Source organism: Diceros bicornis, chromosome 31 (assembly GCF_020826845.1).
Source record: "Diceros bicornis minor isolate mBicDic1 chromosome 31, mDicBic1.mat.cur, whole genome shotgun sequence".
NCBI lineage: Eukaryota > Metazoa > Chordata > Mammalia > Perissodactyla > Rhinocerotidae > Diceros > Diceros bicornis.
In genome coordinates, this window is record NC_080770.1 from 11044940 (window position 1) to 11064795 (window position 19856).

General features: G+C 40.0%; 1 protein-coding gene across 1 annotated transcript; it reads left to right on the forward strand.

Annotated features, from left to right (window-relative positions):
• Nucleotides 1-15599: 15599 nt before the first annotated feature.
• On the forward strand, nucleotides 15600-18798 carry LOC131395516 (secretoglobin family 1D member 2-like). The gene is made up of 3 exons (XM_058527383.1): nucleotides 15600-15654; nucleotides 17349-17536; nucleotides 18748-18798. The coding sequence occupies exons 1-3, from the start codon at nucleotides 15600-15602 to the stop codon at nucleotides 18796-18798; spliced, it is 294 nt and encodes a 97-aa protein (XP_058383366.1).
• Nucleotides 18799-19856: the final 1058 nt, after the last annotated feature.

A 19856-nucleotide genomic window follows, 5' to 3' on the forward strand; every position in this document is an offset into this window, starting at 1 on the left:
TAGAAAGTTCCCAACACTGTGCATGGTCATGGGAACTGTTATTTTCTTTGTCTTTTCTCTCCTTGCTATTCCTCTCAGGTAGATGTCTCTCAAGGTCCCTAGCACAGAACTAAACACAATTAGATGGTATTTTTTCGTATATAAAGCAATCATTGATTTATACACCCCTGGCCCATCAATCATCTCCAGATTGCTGAGGCAAGCCCACTTTCAGACAAAAGTAGATTCACCAAGAACTTTTTTGCAGTGACTTTATTGAGATATGCCTACAAGTTAGTTGAGATTTCTCCATGCAACCTGAAGCACAGCATGATGATTAAGAATAAGATAATAAAAAATCTTCCTGCCCTTTGGGAAAGCAACTATCTTTCATTTTGCAAGGATAGATCCCCACCTGAGTTTCCCATGATTATTCCTGTGCTTCATCCTTTGTTTTTGCTGGTCTCTCTCCTCACTCCAATGCCATGGCCATTCACAGGTCTCAGCTGAGTTGGGTTTATCAGATTCTCTTGTCCTTCGAGGAAATTGAACTCAAACATTTATCCACTAACACTTCAAGAATGCCAATCTCTTAGGCTTTTAGCCCTTTAGTTGATGATTTTGCTTGGCTTTTTCTTAAAAAAAAATATTAATTTTATTTGGAGCACTGAATGAGGTTTCAGTGCACTTCAGAGCTTGATGATAGGAACAAGGGCTTGGAGGTTAGATACAAACGGACATGTGTTTAAGAACATGACAACCGTAACTTGGAAGAAAGAAACTGTCCTCACTTCTACTGCACAAATATGTTGACTATCCCCGGGACGTCTTCATCAGTGGATAGTATAGAGACTTCTATTAGAATCCAACCTTTTATCAAAGTTACGTTTATCATGTCAGCAAGCATTTACATTGTCTGTAAAGTATCTGGAGATATTCATTATTTCTAAAGTTAGCTACAGCCTACATTTGTTATCTTACTTGCTATATTATCATGCACGCTTCCAAATGCTAACCTTTTGATCATCTGACCACTCAACAGGTAGGTAGGTATCTACCTCTAGAGATAGGAAAATGGAGGAACTGGTTAGTTAGTCAAAACAAAACAAAACAAAACAAAACACCAATCCAACTTTTTCATTAGGATTGGTGATTAATACTATACGGAATTGAAGAAATTGACTACACCTGGATGCAGAGGAAGCAGAAGGTCTGCTCTAAGACTTGGTCACGGGAAAAGGGAGAAAGGGCATAGAATCAATGAATCTTTAAGCAGAAGCCAACACAATTTTACTAATAAGGTGTCAGTGTTGATCTCCCTAAACTTTTTAACTGACTACACAAGTTTGATTCTGTAAATCCACTTAGTGGAAGTCGCCAATGTCACCTTTGCCTTCAAAGCGGCTTTCCTCACCCGATGTTGCTTGGCTTTTCAGCATCCTGTCCCATGTCTTCCTGGGAACTGGCAAAAGTTTGGAGGGAAAAGTGGTGCAGAATGTTATGCTCTTTCTCTGTAGCTCCTCTTTTTCTAGAATCTTGGCTCCTCTAGTTCATACTGCCATAGCTTTAACACATCTAATTTCTGTATTTTTTCTAGATTTTCTACTTGGAAGAAGTTCTTGGAAGAAGTCTTGGTCTCATAAAAGCTATACCATCATAGGTAAAAGTGGGAGTTTGTAAGACTTTTTTCTCTGGCACTTGACGTCATTCAAAATTTTGGAGTTTCTCATAGATTGTCACTTCAAATATTTATTATCTCAGTATTTCACTTATTTTCTTTGTGGTTTCTAATTATTCGTATGTTAGATCTTTTAAATTTATGATAGAGCAAGGAGTGACACAATTAGGTCAACTCATGGGACTGGCATATAATGGGAAATGTCCAGTGAGATTGTCTTAAACTGAATACAGGTAGAAGGTTTGAACCTCCAGGTGGCAGCATTTCATGTAGAATCTGGGATCTCCCTGAACACTTGCAATATACCATGGGCCACTGGGAGGAGGCTTTAATTTCCGTTCCTGAACGCAATGGTCAATGACTGAAATGAAATGAAACTTCCACTTGGATTTGTACTAGTTCAAAACAACTGAGCAGAGCTCTTCTCTTCTTGGCAAAAGAGGGCTCTGCATGATCAAACAAGGTGTATTCAATGACTGCCTCTTCAGATTTCACACTCATGGAGCAGAAGATGAGAAATGGAGGGCAACATAGCTGATGAAACTATGAGACACAAACGGAGCAGAGCCCAAGTGCAGGGTTGACTACAGATAGTGGAGGTAATAGAGGGGGCAGATAAATGATCATATTGGTGGTGGGAAGGAAAAGGAAGGAAGATTTGGAGGATGAAGCTAGAGAGGAAGTGAAGATGACTCAAATGTACCTTATTTGGAGAGGATTGAGATTGTCTGGGTTTATGGTTCCTGTTAAAAGGATAATCTGTATCAGGCACAGGGCTGAGTGTTTTACTAATATATACTATTATTTAATTCCTATGATTTTCTTGTAAAGAAAGGGTAGTCTCCGTTTATGAAACTTAGACAGATTAAATGAATCTCCCAAGCTGACATAGACCACATAGCCCAGAGCTGGAAGATGAGATCCACATCTCAAATCCTTGATGTTACTGATTGGTCTCCCTGCCTCTTCCTTGTTAATCTTGGAAAGGCATCAGGACACCCAGTAGTGGTGTCCTACAGATAGAGAAATTCAAAACAGGAGTATTGAAGGCTGGGCTTGTTTTCTCTGTTCAACAATACTGGAACTATTTCCCTGCTGTTGCTACCACTCCCTTCCCATGGAATTATCATCTTTGTCACTAAAATCAAATATAGGAAGTTAGAGTTTCTCAGCACAGAAACAACTGTCAAAAGGAGATTTAGAGAGACTTATATTTGCTTCAAAATGTTACTTCTGTTTGCTACCACCAGCCTATGACCATCCCAGTTACGTCAGTCAAAGCACCTGACCACAATGGAAATCAAATACATCACCTGAGATTGGATCAAGAACACAGACTGAGCATGAGTTTAATATCTGCTCATTCTTCTTTTGAAATCCCCTAAAATAACAAAAATGATGTCCAAATAACAGAAGAACAAAGCAGTGAACTCAACAGAATGGTGGAATAAAGAAAGTGGCACCGTTTGATTAGAAGTGTTGAAGATTTTCTGGTAGATAGAGAGCAGATTGGATGAAATCTACTGAGAAGTAAATCCAGAGGAAACTGAAGTCCAAGCACGTGCTGCAGAAAACTCCTTTAGAGAGAGGAGCTTTCTACACAAAAGAGGAATCCAGGTTGAGGGTAGGATTTGAATAATTATTGAAGCTGAAAATAGGAAAAGATGAGAGTAGAAACACATAACCAGAACTAGACTGTTACTGCACCCCAATTCCCTGTGTCTTTGCTCAACATGTGGTGTTTCACCATAGAAGACAGAAGTGAAAAGTTGTACAACTGATTTTCTTTAGGGACATTAAGAGACAAGATAAGCTGATGAGGCTGAAAGGATACAACATCACAAAATATTATGTAGTATCAACTACCAAATGAGCCATAGACGAGTGAAATTTCTGAGGTACTGTCAACGTGTTGTTCACATGCTTTTGAAGGTGTGAGAGTGTTTGTTCAGAAAATGTAAAACAATGGGGACTTACAGTTTGTTAATGCTTGAACTTCTTCTCCCACTGGCAGTCAATGTGACCCATAGTCCTGTCCATGATGAGGCTTCTCTCTTTCCCTTGTAATTCTGCAAGTTACACATTTTCATGCATATAATCTTTTTAGCAATAGTCTTTTGGACTGTTTATCAGTTCGTATCCAACAAAGGAAATAGAAAGCATTCTAGGTATATTGATCAGGCAGAATTTCCTTTTTGTCTCTCTTTTTTCCTATTTATTTATTTCAGCTTTATTGAGATATAATTGACAGATAATAATGTGTAAGTTTAAGGTGTACAACATAATATTTGATACATGTATATATTGTGAAATGCTTACAACAATGGAGTTAGTTAAACTCTTCATCACCTCACGTAATTACCTTTGTGTGCGGGTGTGGTGAGAACATTTAAGATTTACCATCTTAGCAACTTTCAACTGTTGCTAAGTCACCATGTTGTTCATTAGATCCCCAGACCTTATTCATTTTATAACCGGAAGTTTGTACCCTTTGACCAACATCTTGCCATTTCCCCCACCACCTAGCCCTGGGCAACCACCATCAAACTCTCGAACAGGGAGAATTTCATCCAAGAATTGGTAATATAGGTGTTTGAAGAGTTGGAGAAGCATAAAAAAGGAAATACAAAGGATGCTCATTGATTGAAAATTATAGGAAGATATTACCACCTCTAGAACTGGAAGAGAAAAAGCAAAATGGTGTTGCTTCACATGACTGCAGGTGAAGCTGACACTGCTGTTGGAACCAAGTAGCCTGAGAAAGAACCCAGGAGCACATACATGAGACACCACTACAGACAATGGTGTTGATGGGATGCTGTGGGTATATACACACTGCAGCCATAACCACTGCAAGAGGTGATGTCAAAGGCTGAGGATCATGACTTCTTCCCTCTTCCCACCTTCAAACTCCCATTGGGGACTAGTAAGAGGCAACTGGTAACAGTGTCTGAGATATGTAATTCACAGGCCTTCAGTTCTAGCAGTAAAGGGATGAGTAGGGCAAATCAACTCTGGATTGAAGAAAATATAGACTCTCCCTGGCAGAGTGGTTGTAACCTACAGAGTCGTCTTCTTATTTTCAGCCAGTTGGAGGCTATTTGTCGGATCCTTAGAAAAGTTAATAGCTGGTAGTTTGTTGCCCACAGCATGATAAACAAACTTAAATAGTTTAATAAATAAATAGTCTTGAAACCCTTACAGTGAATATGAGCTCCTCAGCTTCCTGGTCCATCTCACAAGTCCTGAGGTTACTTGGCCTCCTTCATGCAGTTCTTCTGGAATCGGTAACATAAACATGTTGTTGGTGCCACAGGGTAACTACTTTCCTCCCTAGGCCTTCTTTAGATGGAGAAATCTGCTTGTTTTCATCATGCTAAGTAGCGCCTGAGAGCCACTGACCTAAGTGTTTGCAGAGGACTCAAACTCCCCCCCCCGTGTTGAGGTTGTGACTTGCCGTGCTCAAGTGTCCTGCTCACATGTGGGGCAAACTTACAATGAGGAGTGTGTACCCCAAGGATGTTCCAGAACACCTGACTGACCATGGGGATGGTCAAGAAGAGTCATTAGGATGTGGCCTTACTTCCTCCGAGGCAGTCTCCCTCGGGAATTGCTGTATGTAAAATCAGTTTCCCAGGACGAACAGACGTATTGACAAGAGCTTCACCTTGGCTGGCAGCCTTGACTCCGGCTGAAAACAAGGTGAGGATGAAAGGAGAGTCCTTGACATTCAAGTGTCTTCTAGTGGTGGAAGAAAATTGTTGGAATACGACCTGGATGTCTCATGGGCCCATGACAATTTCACACGGACAGAGCCCCACAGCCATTCAAAAGCAGCCTGATACTCATTGTGACACTGAGAGGGCTTTAGGTCACACTAGGCCTGTTCACTGTAGTTTTCTTAGTCCTTGTTTTGCTACTAGATTCGTGTGTGACTGTGCAGAGCTCTGGAGTTGAGATAGGATGTATGGTTGTAACTTGCTGTTTGCAAACCTGTTGCAAAATTTATCCCAGAAATTGAGGTCTGTGACCTGAGTCACTGTTGAGTAGAATTTCCCCAAAGAGACAGTAGATGAAAGTAAATGGAGTAACATGTCAACAATAAGAGGATCTGGGTAAAGGTATACAGGTCTTCTTCTAGTGTATACATCATTGCAATGTTTCAGTACATTTGAGGTTATTTCTAAATACAAAGATAAAAATTGTATTCCTGAGGCAAAATGTATAGTGATGAACACAGCTTCTGCCTTCTTGGGAGAGAAGGCCTTAGGCCATCTAGAGAGTGTCATGATATAGCTGGGTCGTGTGATACTCATTGATGCGAGATAGTGTAGGTAGTCAATTTACAGGTGGATGAAGGCTCCTCAAACTCTAGGTTGTGTCTCAACTGGTATCTGGACTGGATTCCCAGCATTATGAACAACACAAATAGGGCAGTGCACACAATGAGAAACGGTAATGGAAAATTCAGGAGCAAGCCAAGAATTTTTTATCTTTTTCTGCCTTCTTCTTCCTAGGTTATGACACAGAAAAGAGAATGAGACATCACAGGACCATCACTTCATGGCAAGAGTTGGTTAACAAGATGAAGGAAACAATCTCTGATGCCCAGTGGCCAAATTTTTCATGTTGTGGGCAGCCCTTTTCAGCTCAGAGTTTGTAGCAAACAGTCTCAGCAGGTGCTAGGTGTTGAGAGTTGCTAGCAAGTGGTGTTTGGGAATAGTAAGTAGTGGTACATCAGCTCACATATTTCTTTGATGAATCTCAGGACCCAAATCTTGTAGGCTCAACCGTGCACAATGGCAAGGAAGAAGAAATAAATGCCTTTGCGGAATTTGTAACATAAAGTACATTGGTGTTTTTGTACCAGTAAAGAAGCTTACAACTTTAGATAAAGACTAAACATACATGTATATATAAATTTTTGATATTCTTAAGTATATGATGTAAAATGTTACTGATAAATGCATCTCTTAATGAGCAGAAATAGGACCTTCTTTGCTTTTATATGTCCATGGATAATTTGTTGCTAAAATGAGGCAATTTTATTCATGTTTTTATGTTTATAGATGTAAATTATGAAAATACTTGTGATATGAATGTGCAGATGAGAAAAGAAAGAGTCTATGATGTCACTATATTCTTTGAATTCCTTTGAGTTATAGGCTAAATATGTTATTATAATTTGTCATTCAAAATTATTTTTAATAATTTATCAGCCACAGCTCAATTAGGTTCTCCTTTGATTTTACAAAAGCAAGAAATTGGAAACCAATTTCTGTAGAAAAAAATTTGTGTGCCACAAAATACTTTAACTTTTTTTTTTTTTTTAAACTCTGGAGATTTGTGCCTGCAGAGTCAATGCTCTGTATGAAGATTCAGATGGATGACAGTATGTCTTTGGTAAATTGGAGCAGGAGTGATAATGAACATGCAGGTGGGAAGAGAGAGTCATTTTGACCATATATACACATTGTGACCATGTATTTATATGGTAAAAGAATGTGTACATGTTACGATCTAGAATTGATCGCTTGAAAGTTTCCACCGTCTGGTATGCATTTACGAGTTTGAGTCCCAAGCCCTTCAGAAGTCCTAGGATTACAACCTGAGCCGGAAGGAACAAATGTGACCAGCACATCCTGCTGAGGACAGGAATCCAGAGACTCTGTGTGCCTTTGGGATAAATAATACCTGTCCTCACCCAGCACCCTCCTCTACCCTGAGTTCCAATATTCAGTATTTAGGATTGAAAAATCACAATAACAGTCACTTAGAGGTGACCATAAAACAGAATATTAAGTGGTTGAAAGTAATGATCTCTTCTTAACTGAGAGAAATTTTAGTGGAACCAGAGCCAAATTCTGAATTTCCATTTGTTAGCATTTAGATTAAATAACCATCCTCTGTTGACAAAGTCCGTCAGATTCTCTGATACTTGACATTGGGAGTGAGGTGATTAATTTTGTTTGACTTAATATTTATATTTGTTCACTTTTTTTTTTACATAAGTGTAATAGCTGACAAGACAAATCCTATGAGCTAGGCACTTTTATGATCACCCATATTTTACAGACGAAGAAACTGAGGCTGAGAGGGTCAGCACCTTGCTGAAGACCACAAGTAGAAAATGCCAGAGCTGAGCTTGAATGCAGGTCTAGGCGCAGTCGGGCTCCTCCCCACTACTCAATAAATAAAAATATCATAATTTTGAATCATCCAAACAGTATTTTAGAATTCAGAACAGAGCACAAACTATCCTATTATGATTCTGATGAGGGTATCACTGAATGTGTAGAATCATTGGAGAATAGTTGACATCTATAAATTTTTTAATAGTTCCGTCAGGAATAAGGTGTGCACATCTGTTTATTTAGATTCCCTTTTGTATCTGTGACTAAAGTTTCATGATTTTGTACTTTAAAGTTTGGATATTTCCAATAGGTATATTTCAATATTATGTAGCTGCTATTGTTCCTATGGCCAATGGTATCAATTTTTTCCATGATGTCAAGTAATGGTAACAACTGGTTTATAGGAAAGGCATCAATTTTTATACACTGATCAAATATTCAGTTAACTTTATGAATTTTTATCATTTCTAATAATTTCTTTCAGTACATTCTCTTAGATTTCACTGATAGCTGACCAACAATCGGTAAATAGTGAACAATTCGTTGAGTCATTTTTATATGGATGTTTTCCTTGTTTGAAGAGAATTTTTTTTACAACATGTTGTCCTCTTTTTTTCTTTAATGGACTTTATTTTTTTAGAGAATTTTTAGGTTCACAGAAAAACTGAACAGAAAGTACAGAAAGTTCCCATATACTTCCTACTCATACACGTGCACAGCCTCCCCTCCTATCAACATCCCCCACCAGAGTGGTACATTTGTTACAATTGATGAACCCATATTGACACATCACTATCACTCAAAGTCCATAGATTACATTAAGGTTCGTCCTTGGTGTTGTACATTCTATACATTTTGTGAATGTATAATAACGTGTACCTACCATTATAGTCCAGAAGGATTTCACTGCCCTAAAAATCCTCTGTGCTCCTCCTATTCATCCTTTCCTCTCCCCAACCCCTGGAAATGATTGATCTTTTTAATGTTTCCATAGTTTTGACTTTTCCAGAATATATGCCACTGGATCAGGAATCTAGTGGAGACCTAAGGCTTTTAGAGATGCTGGAGTCACTCAATGGAAGAAGCCTAGGTCCCTGAATGTTCACATGTGGTCAGGACAGGGCGCTGGGAGCAATCTGCTCCAGATCTATTTAACAATTACTTAGAATGTCCATTAGAGAAGAGGATATTATCAATTATATTGTTTAGAAAAACTAGCTCATGGTGATAATTAAAAGCAGTTCATGTTTATTTCACGTTATTTTCACTTGTAAATTCTCTAGGACAAAACAACTCTGGAACTAAGAAAATATAGGACCTATCTAGCACACAGTAATTTAATCTACAGGGTCTTGATTTTATCTTTCGCCCTGATGAAGGACACTTGTCTGATCTATATAACAGTCAGTAGCTGGTAAGTTTGTTGCCTAAAACATGATAAACACGATTTAAATAACATAATACATAAATCAACTAACCAATACATGAGCTTTATTGGTCAATACCCATGTACTAGTTAATGCTGGGATAAGAAAAATTCCTGTAAGGTCTTATGCTTACACCCAAAGAGTGGCAGATTTGGAGGAAGATTCTGAGGCTATGTGTACATGAATATTAGATAGTAATGGGGATTAATGAAGGCCAATACCCACAAGGAACAGAAAGCTTTTATTGCCCACATCACTACAAACAACTGTTCAAGAAGAAAGGTCTTTCAGGTGAGCAACATATAGAATTAAGCAAAGTAAATAGTCTTGGGGATCCTGCAGTATCAGTTCATCAGTTTCCTGGTCCACCTCACAGGTCCTGAGGTTATTTGGCCTCCTTCTCCATGCAGTTCTTCCAGAATTCATAAACTACTTCATTCAAAGTGTCATGGATGCCACAGTGTAACCCTTTCTTCTCTAGGAGAAAATGTGCTTATTTTCATTATCCTAAGTGACATCTGTGTTTGCAGAAGAATCACATCCCCCCTGTATGCGTAGTACCATTGATGTAGTTGTGACTTGCTGTCCTCCAGTGTCTTGTTCACATATGGAGCCAATTTACAATGAGATGCGTGTACCTCAAGGATGGCCCACACACCTTATAGACTGTGAGAATGGTCAAGAACAGTTTTTATGACCTGGCTTCATTGCTGCAAGACAGATCTCCCTCTGGAATCCCTTTATGTAAGATCACTTCCCCAGATAGGACAGATGTATTAGAACAGTGCCTTGGTCTGGGAGCCTTACTCCTGTTGGAAAGGAGATTAGGATGGAAGGAGAGTCCTTGACATTCAAGTTTCTTCCAATGGTGAAAGAAAATTGCTGGGGTACATCCTAGAAGTCTCATGGACCCATGACAATTTCATTTTTGCAGTGCTCCACAGTAACTCGAATGCGGCCTGATGTTCATTACGTCATTGAGAGCGCTTCAGGCCACTTTAGACTTGTTCCTTGTATTTATTAAGTCCTTGATTTGCCACTAGGTTTGTGTTTGACCTTGACAGAGCTCTGGGATTCACGTATGTTATGGTTGTAATTTGATGTTTAAGAATTTGCATATCTGTTGGAAAATCTGTCTCATAAGTTGAAACCTTTGGTCTCAGTCTTTTTTTAAAAATAGTATTCCCCTAAAGAGACTATACTGGAGCAAATGCAGTAAGATGTCAATAACAGGTAGATCTGGGTGTCCTTCTAATGGATAAAGAAAAACATATAGATTTCAATTTTTGATGCTTCTTAAATATGCAAGGAAAAATGATATTGGTAAATGCATCTCTTAATGACCTGAATGAGGCCTTTTCACATTTTATGTATCCATGGACAATATCATTTATTGCTACAATGAAACAATTTTATTCATGTTTTTTGTATTTATAGATATAAACTCTGAAAATACTTGTCACATGAATATGCAGATGTGAAAACAATGAATTTGTGGCATCAGTGTCACTCGATTCTTTGAATTCCTCTGGGGTATGGGCTAAAAATGACACTGTGCTCTATCACTGAAAATTATTTTTAATGACTTATCAGCCATGGCTAAATTAGGTGCTCTTTGGATTTCATGCAAAGCATGGAATCAGAAACCATTTTCTATAGAAAAAATTTTGTGTACCACATAATATTACTTTACATTTGTTTTTTGAGTCTAGAGATTTGCGCATGTAAAGTCAATGCTGTGTAAGTTCTGATGGATGACGTAGACGCCTTCTGTCTTTGTAAACTCGAACAAGAAGGTGTATGAGAGGGGAAGTGGAAGATGAAAACCAGTGTAACCACATGGTACATATATTGTAAAAGTATATGTGGACCTTACCATCCAGGAGGCATGTCTTAAGTGTTTCTGTCCCCCATGTACGTGTTAACAAATTAGAGACTTAAGCCCTAGAGAATTCCTGGGATTTCAACCTCAGACAAAAGGAGTGTGACCAGTGCATCCTGTGGAGGACACAAGTCCAGAGACCCTGTGTGTCTTGCAGATAAATAATACCTATCCCCATCTACCATCCTCCTCTACCCTGAGTTCCAATATTAAGTATTTAGGACTTAAAATCACAATAACAATCACTTAGAGGTGACCATAAAACAATAAAATATAGAATTAAAATCATGATCTCTTCATAACTCAGAGAAATTCCAGCGGAACCAGAGCCAAATTCTGGAACACACTCTGTTAACATTTAGGATAAACAAACATTCCTCATTGGCAGAGTCAGTTAGATTCACTTTGATATTTGACTTTGCGAATGAGGCAATTTATTTTGTTTGACTTATTCCTCATATTTTTTCCTATTTGTTACATAAGTGAAGTAGCTTACGTTTACTGCCAGACACTGTGCTAAGCATTTTTCTTGTATTAATCTATTTCTCCTAACACAAATCCTATCAGGTAGGTGCTATTATTATCACACTTATTTTACAGATGAAGAAACTGAGGCTGAGAGAATCAGCACTGTGTTGATGTCCCTGTAAGTAGAAAGTGCCAGAGCTGAGCTTGAACCCGATAGTCTGGCCGTAAGTTTGGGCTCTTCCCCACTGATCAGTAAATGAATACATTCTAATTTTGAAAGGTCCAAACAGCAGTTCAGAACTCAAAACAAAGGGTAAGACTGCCCAGTTAAGATTCTTCTGTGCGCTGGAGTGAACTTGTAGAATCATTTGAGAATAGTTGACTTCTTTAAAGCTTTTAATGTTTCCTTCAGCAACAAGGTGTGTGCTGCTGTTTTTTTAGATTCCTTTTTATATCTGTGAGTAAAGTTTCATGATTTTATTCTTAAGGGTTTGCATATTTCCATTTATGTATATTTCAACATGTTATTGTTGCTACTGTTCTTTATATTGCCAATGGATCACTTTTTCCGTTATGTCACATATGGTAATAGCAAGTTTATAGGAAAGTGATAGATGTTTATATGCTGGTGTACATAATGAACTTTTATCAGTTCTAATAGTTATTTCAGTAGATTATCTTAGATTTCCCTGATAGTTGATCAATTATCTATATATAGTGACCAACTCATTGATTCATTTTATTCATATGATTTTTTTGTTGTTGTTTGAAGAGTTTGTTTTTAACAAGATGTTTCTCTTCATTTTTTATAGTCTTTATTTGTTTTAGAGCAGTTTTAAGTTCACAGAAAAATTGAACAGAGAGTCAAGAGAGTTCCAGTACACCCCTTACCTCTGTACATGCACAGCCTCCCCCACTGTCAACATCCCACACTTGATGGTACATGTGTTACAACTGGTGATCCTATACTGACACCATCACTCAGTCAATAAGTTACATTAGAGTTTACTCTTAGGTTGTACATTCTATGGGTTTTGACAGACGTATGATGACATGTATCCAGTATCAAATCATACAGCATAGTGTCACTAGCCTGAAAATCCTCTGTGTTCTGCCTATTCATCCCTCTCTCCTCCCTGACCCATGGAAACCTCTGATCTTGTGACTGTCTGCATAATTTTGCCTTTTCTAGGATGTCATAAGGTTGGAACCATATAGTATGTAGCTTTTCAGGTAGGCTTCTTTCACTTAGTAATATGCGTTTAAGGATATCATGTCTTTTCATGGCTTACAGTTCATCTTTATTGGAGCAGAATTCCATTGAATCTTAGAACTATATTCCATTGTCTGGATGTACCCACAGTTTCTTTATCCATTCACCTACTGAAGAACATCTTGATTGCTCCCAAGTTATGGCAATGATGAATAAAGCTGCTATAAACATCACGTGCAGGTTTTTGTGTGGACATAGGTTTTCTGCTCCTGTGGATAAATACCAAGGAGTGCAATTGCTGGATTAGGTTGTAAGAGTGTGTTTAATTTTGTAGGAAACTGCCTAACTATCTTCCAAAGTGGTTGTACCATTTTGCATTCCCATCAGCAATAAATGAGAGTTCTTGTTGGTACAAATCCTCGCCAGCATTTGATATTGTCATAAATTATCGTTTTTAAAAAAGGAAAGAAAAAAAAGAGTTGAAGAGAGAGCGATGAAGGAACTAGGATGAGGAGTAACTCGAAGAATTCAATTGAGTCAGAAACTGAGATGCAAGCAGCTGAGATAGAATTTAACTGTCATCCACCTCCTTTCCTTCTGACATGTCCCTGCTACCAGGTATCCCAACCGAAAGTGCCACTCCATTGGTTTACCATTCACATACCATCCGTGCCTGAGCTCGACCTATGGTCTTCCAAACTATGCAATTTGAGCAAGTTTCTTACTTTCTGCATGTTAGTTGACTCAACTGATATAATGGGAAATATAATAGCTTACAGATTTGTAGCAATTATTGAACGTGATAAATTGTTTATACACATTGTCTGGCCATAACTAGCAATCAAAACGTATTGCTACTCCTTTTATTATCACTATTATTATTACCTACAGAAAGTTTTGCAACCCAAAATACCTGTATGGAGGATAACAGTGTGTTTCCAGATATTATCAGATCACTGTTATTTTGATGACTTGATTTCTATTGAACATTATATTCTCCCTCCCCCTACTGAGTTTAGGCAACCACCATCTACTCTCTGTTTCTATGAATTTGACTTCTCTAGATCTTCTTACAAGCGGAATCATACAGTATTTGTCTTTTTGCGACAGGCTTATTTCACTTAGTGTACTGTCCTCAAGGTTCATCCATGTGGTAGAAAATGACAGGATTTCCTTATTTTAAAGCTGAATATGAATAATATTCCACTGTATGTAGGTACCACATTTTGTTTATTCATTCATCTGTCTATGGATACTTGGGTTGCTTCCTCCTCTTGGCTATTGTGGATAATGCTGCTACGAACAGGGATAGGCAAATATGTGTTCGAGAACCTGATTTTAATTCTTTTGCATATATACTCAGAGGTAAACTTGATTGATCGTATTGCAATTCTATTTTTAATTTTTTGAGGGACCCCCAGGCTCTTTTCCTTAGCATCCGTATCATTTTACTTTCCCACCAAAAATGCACAAGTGTTCCTATTTCTCCACATCCTTGCCAACACTTGTTATTTTCTTTCTTTCTTTTTTTTTCTGGATTGTAGTCATCATAATGGGTATGAAAAACCCATGTGATTTAGACTTGAGATCTGAAACACAGCAAGAAAGCACTGGGGCAAAAAATCTAGATGTTTCTCATCTCACCTTTTCATTCTGCCGCCATTGCCCACAGAGTAAAACAGAAAATCTCCTTGATTAGGCCCAGCCTGTCTCTCTAGTCACTAAGCCTTCCCTATTCCACCATGTTCTACTGCATGTTTCAGGGTAACCTGGGTTTCTGATGTTCCCTCAACTAGCCACGTAGTTGATGCAGTCTCCTCTTCCGTCATGCTGTTCCCTCAGCATCCCTCCTCCAAACGTTTCTCCATGTCAAAATTCTATATATTCTTGAGTGACACTCACATATGCTCCTCTATATAACCAGCTTCACTTCCCAATGCCTCTGCTCAGAACTGTTCACATCTCCCCCTGTATTTCCAGCGAGCACTCTGCTCATGGTTGGGAGAGGTGAGGACGAGCCTCTATGGGCTTCTCTACTGCGGGGACCGTGAGTATTCAAAAAGTGTGATCATCCTAATTGACAAGTAAAACTAAAGACGAGCTTCTTTTTTTTTTTTTTTAATCAATTTAGAGCTTGATTTGATTTCAAATCTCTTGTTATTTTTGAAACATTAGACTAGAGGAGGAAATTAGTAGTTAAAGAGGTCCTCTTCCTCTTCGAACTGTGTGCTCTTGGGATCCTGAAAACCACTGATTTCCTTCATAATTGTCACCATGCTACTAACCTTTCTCCCTCAACTGCCCAAAGAAAAACGTGGCATAGCAGGCATCACTTTACACTAAAGATGCACCTTAACCAAGTTAGTGGTGTGTTAATTCACATTCATTCATTTACTCAAGGAATATATGCTTATCTTCTTCTCTGTGCCAGGCACTGTGCTAAGTAAAAATGAGCAAAACCAGACATTGCCCTGAAATTAAGGAGCTAAATTCCACGGGGGCTCCCATCAGTTAACTCATTATACATTTGTAAAGCCACAACCCGGGTGATTGCTACAAAGGAGAGGAGCATGGTGCCAGCAATGTCTATAAATGAGAATTTTGACCAGGTCGTTAGAGACTGCGACACAGATGATGGCATCAACCCTCAGTGAGGAAGGGAGGGCTGGAAACCAGACCTTGTGATCTACCTCATGCCATGTGGGCAGGACCAGTGAGGATCTCTAAGTACAAATAGCCCTGGGCTCCCCAGGCTGCTGAGTCCAGCTCCTAATTGCTCATCGTATGCTATAGCTGAAAGCTCAAAGAAAAATAAACCATGAGGCTGTCCCTGTCTGGCCTGCTGGTCACTCTGGCCCTTTGCTGCTATGAAGGTGAGTATCATTTCTAATCAGTCCAGCACCAGCCCTGGGAAGTAACCTTCTCTGAACTAGGTGAACTTAATTAGGAGTATGAACTGACCGAAATCCAAACATTTTCCTCTACTTGTGAACTAGCCTCACAAAAGCCCAGGGCTCATTTTGTCAAATCCCAGTGCTCTGGAACTTTTACGAAAAATCATTCCCAGAAAATTTTAGGAGTTTTCCACCCGAAGCCTCATTCCTTCTATGTGATCTGTGTTCAAGAAGCAGCATGACAGAAGATTTGGATGTAAATCATGGCTCTGCCACTTACCAGCACTTTGACCTAGAACAAAATGCTTAATGTCCCTAAGTCTCCTCTTGTCATCGGTTTCAGCTACTACCAAGAGTAGCTGTGACAACGGAGTGGATTGACTGTGTCAGGAGTGCAGCTCTGGGTATTGAGCAGACATCTCATAGTTCTCAGATGTCCTCCTTCCACAGTATTTTAGGTGCCCGTTGGGTCCACAGCTTTTTAACTCATAGATTCAGACTCATAAAATGATACAGCTGGAAGGGTTTTTGGAGACTTCTCAGTTCCAGGAGAGCCAATGTTCTCTGAATCTCTGAATAATAAATCTTCAAATGGGCTCTGTGAATAAGCAGCACTCAATGTGTCTACGAGTACTACTAATTTTCTAGGAGTACTACCAGGAATTTGAGTAGAACTAGTACAATCATTAGAGCTACAATTTCTATTTTTCTAGATTAATTCTAGCCATTAATTCAACAATACCTTTGCATGTCTTCATGCCCTCGATACTGACCCAAGTCTTCTTGAATTTCTCTCTTTCATCTGACTTTCTAAACATCCTCCTCTTTTCCTACGTGGCCTCTGATTTTACTCTCTCCAAATTCTCTGCATAGTTTGGTGTCTGAGCAGGGGTCATATCAGAGCCTAGTAGGGCACACCACAGGCTGCAAGATGTTTGCAAAAACTTGAGGGGATGGAGAATCCAGACGAGAAGTGGTTACATCAAGTCTCAGGACAATTCCAGTGGGGTCAGGAGAGAGCCACCCTTCCCACCCCTCACCCTCTCCCAGGAATTCTGTGCATCACTGCAGAATAAAAGAGCCAATCATAACTTTGTGTATAAGCTTCAAAGGTGTTCAAACTGATTAGTTTTATATTTTTTTAGCTTTTTAGCTATATCTTCATCCAATGACATAATCCTATTCTTTAGTCTCAAAATAGCATCTTTCAACATATAAATAGTTTACTTACTCTTCTGCAGATTTATTCTCCCTTCTCTGATCTCATAAAATCTGACTGTCCCATTCACTTGAAAGGTTGATTACTAAAATCTCCTTTTCCCCAATATCCAAGACAAAAGAAGGGGTCAATCCTTTGACTGCAAAACGTAACTTTTTGAAATCTAGGAAAAGTGAATTTCAGCAAAGCAGGAGAGTCTTAGGAAGTACTAGGTGTACTTTACAACAGGTAAAAACTGAACCAGGCATCAGCACACCTGCTGTCCAGTCCTAGCTCTGCCACTTGCAGTATCACCATAAGGAAATCATGACCCTGAGGGTCTCACACCGTCATCAGCGCACTGAGGAGATGGGAATATAAAATCCCTGGGTTTCTTATTTTAGTTCTAATATCAGAGCCATAGGAAAAATCAACTTTCCTTGTATCAATTGTATTTCTTTTTCTTCTGCTTCAGCCAATGCAGTTGTCTGTCCAGCTGTTCTTACTGATTTCGCAGCCTTCCTCTTCCTTAAGGAACCTGCTTACAAGATAGAACTTGAGAGATTTCCTGCACCACCAGAAGCTTATGAAGCCAAGTTGGAAGTGAAGAGATGCACGGATAAGATCTCCTTTGGGAACAGACTGCTAATTTCAAAAGCATTGGTAATTTCTTTCTTCTTTGTGCATAGAGGCTTCCTATCAGGTGAACATCCAGGGAGGAGGTCAGGGTGGTGCTCTTGGGGAACACAGGTGGTGGAAGCAACTACCTCACTGCTCCCCTCTGATAGCATGACCTGTCGCCACAAGGTGGATGATAACATTACACCTGCTGAACAAGACTGCACAGACCATCTGGGCATCTTCCTCCTTCTCAGGGCACCTTCCTGTGTGCCAGGTTCCCCATAGTGCCCTGAGGAGGAGAACACGTGGGGCCCCATGCAGTGATTTTGAAGGGTCAAAGCACTGCTACCCTTCCTGCCAGGGAACTTTCCTGAGGATGAGTTCCTTCACCCAGTGGACACAGTCCCTGTGGAATCTCATGGGGAGTGTTGGGAATGTTCAAAGGAGAGACATGTAGGAGGGAGGGAACTAGCCCCTGCCCTCTGTCAGGATGGAGAGGAGGCTGACTGGGTTCTCTGCCAGCTTCTGCAGAGCCCAGGCCCACTCCTTGCACCTCCATCCACTTTTTCACTCCTCACCTATCACTCTCTTCCTTATCACAGCCAGTGGGCAGAGACCCTCCTTGTTATGTCTCCTGCAGCCACGTGTGAAAGTGAAACATTTAAATTATGTCTTTATCCAGAATCAGGTCGTTAAATGTGTCTCAGCCCATCCACTGTTGGATTTAGGTCATGAGGTTCAGCTGCATATGCACATGGAAGCTGGATTCTCAGTGCTGAGAAGCACATGTGCCATCAGGTTGAATTTTAATAACTTAGGGTAGGAATCTCCTGAAAGCAGTTCTTCCCATGTCCTGTCCCTCCCCTCTCCTGACCTCTCAACCCTGTGTCCCCGTTAGAGTGAAAAAGTAGAGTCCTCTGTCCTGGGACATCAGAAGAAAGAAATCCCGGGCTTCTCTGTCCAACCCTTCACCCCTCTCCTTCCACAGAAACCTGAGTCCTACTCTCGGGTCACCTCAGGGTTCATTTGCTGGACTGTGGAAATGGTGCTTTCCTGACTTGCATGGTTGGTCGTAACTGTACCAGGTCTACTTAGGTTACCTGCACACTGATGTCCTGCCTGGTATCTTCCATTTGCCTTTTGTTGGTTGAAATTTCATCGACGTCTTGGTGCAAACATCGGTCTGTGTTAACATGTCATTTCCAGGAGCAGCATGACTGCCCTCTCTTTTCTTTCTTTCTTTTTTATTTCAGGGGAAAATAGTGTTGAAGTGTGCTTATAATGATATTGCAAGTCTTCTGTAGTAGAACCTCTGTCTTTCCATGATCACCTGATCTTCGCTGGAAAATGTAAAGGTTTCAACATCCTGCTTCAATAAATCACTTGCCCTGCACTTCTCTAATTGTCTTGTCATTGTCCAACAGCCTCTGGCCTCAGGTTGGGGTGGATTTCATCATGAAATGGGCAGGGTGTCGTCTAGTAAATTTCAGAGACCCAACATCCAGTTACCCCTGGCGGCCTGAGGTGCAGGGATCACAGGAGGTATTATTTGTCAGGAATCATCCTGCATTACTTTACCGATTTCCCCTTCACACGGCCATGAGTGAAAATGAAGTTTCAGGGTAAAAAGGAATTAAATCTTCCTGCTACTCATCTTGTATCGAGGGAGACCTGCATCCTGTCTGCCCAGTCACGCGGTTCCCAACCAGCAGCATTGCTAATATTTTGTCCTCATCATAACCACAACCAACCTGCTTGTTCTCTTCCCGTCCCTGTGGTTTCAATCCTTTAAATTGTCCAGTGTCAGTTGTTTTCCTTTACCTCTCAATTTTTAGTAAATATCCAGGGTTAAATTTCAGTTAACTCTTTTTCACTCTGCACACCACTCGCGTGGCTCATGGATGTCTACATCACTCATCGACACCTCAGGCTAACGCTTCCTCTCTGATTCCCCCAAGATATTCAGAAACAAGCATCCAGCTGCCATCTGGACAACTCCTTTCAGGCACTCCACAGTTATTTTGGAAGGAATATATAAACTTGCACACACTCTCTGCCCACAACATATTCCTCTTTCGTGTGCCCCCACCCTCCATCCTGGCTAATGGACCCACCACCCAAAGAGGCACCTGACTCAGAACACTTGCATATATCATAGGCTCCTGGTTAGTTTCCAGTGGCTGCTGTAACACACTACCACACACTTGGTGGCTTAAATCAACTTATTTTCTCAAAGTTTGGAGGACAGATTTCCAAAATTTGTAAGACTCTGCCCAAATCATTGCGTCAGGAGGGTCACATGCTCTCTGAAGGTCTAGGTGGAAATCTATTCACAGCTGCGTCCAGCTTTGATGGCTGATGC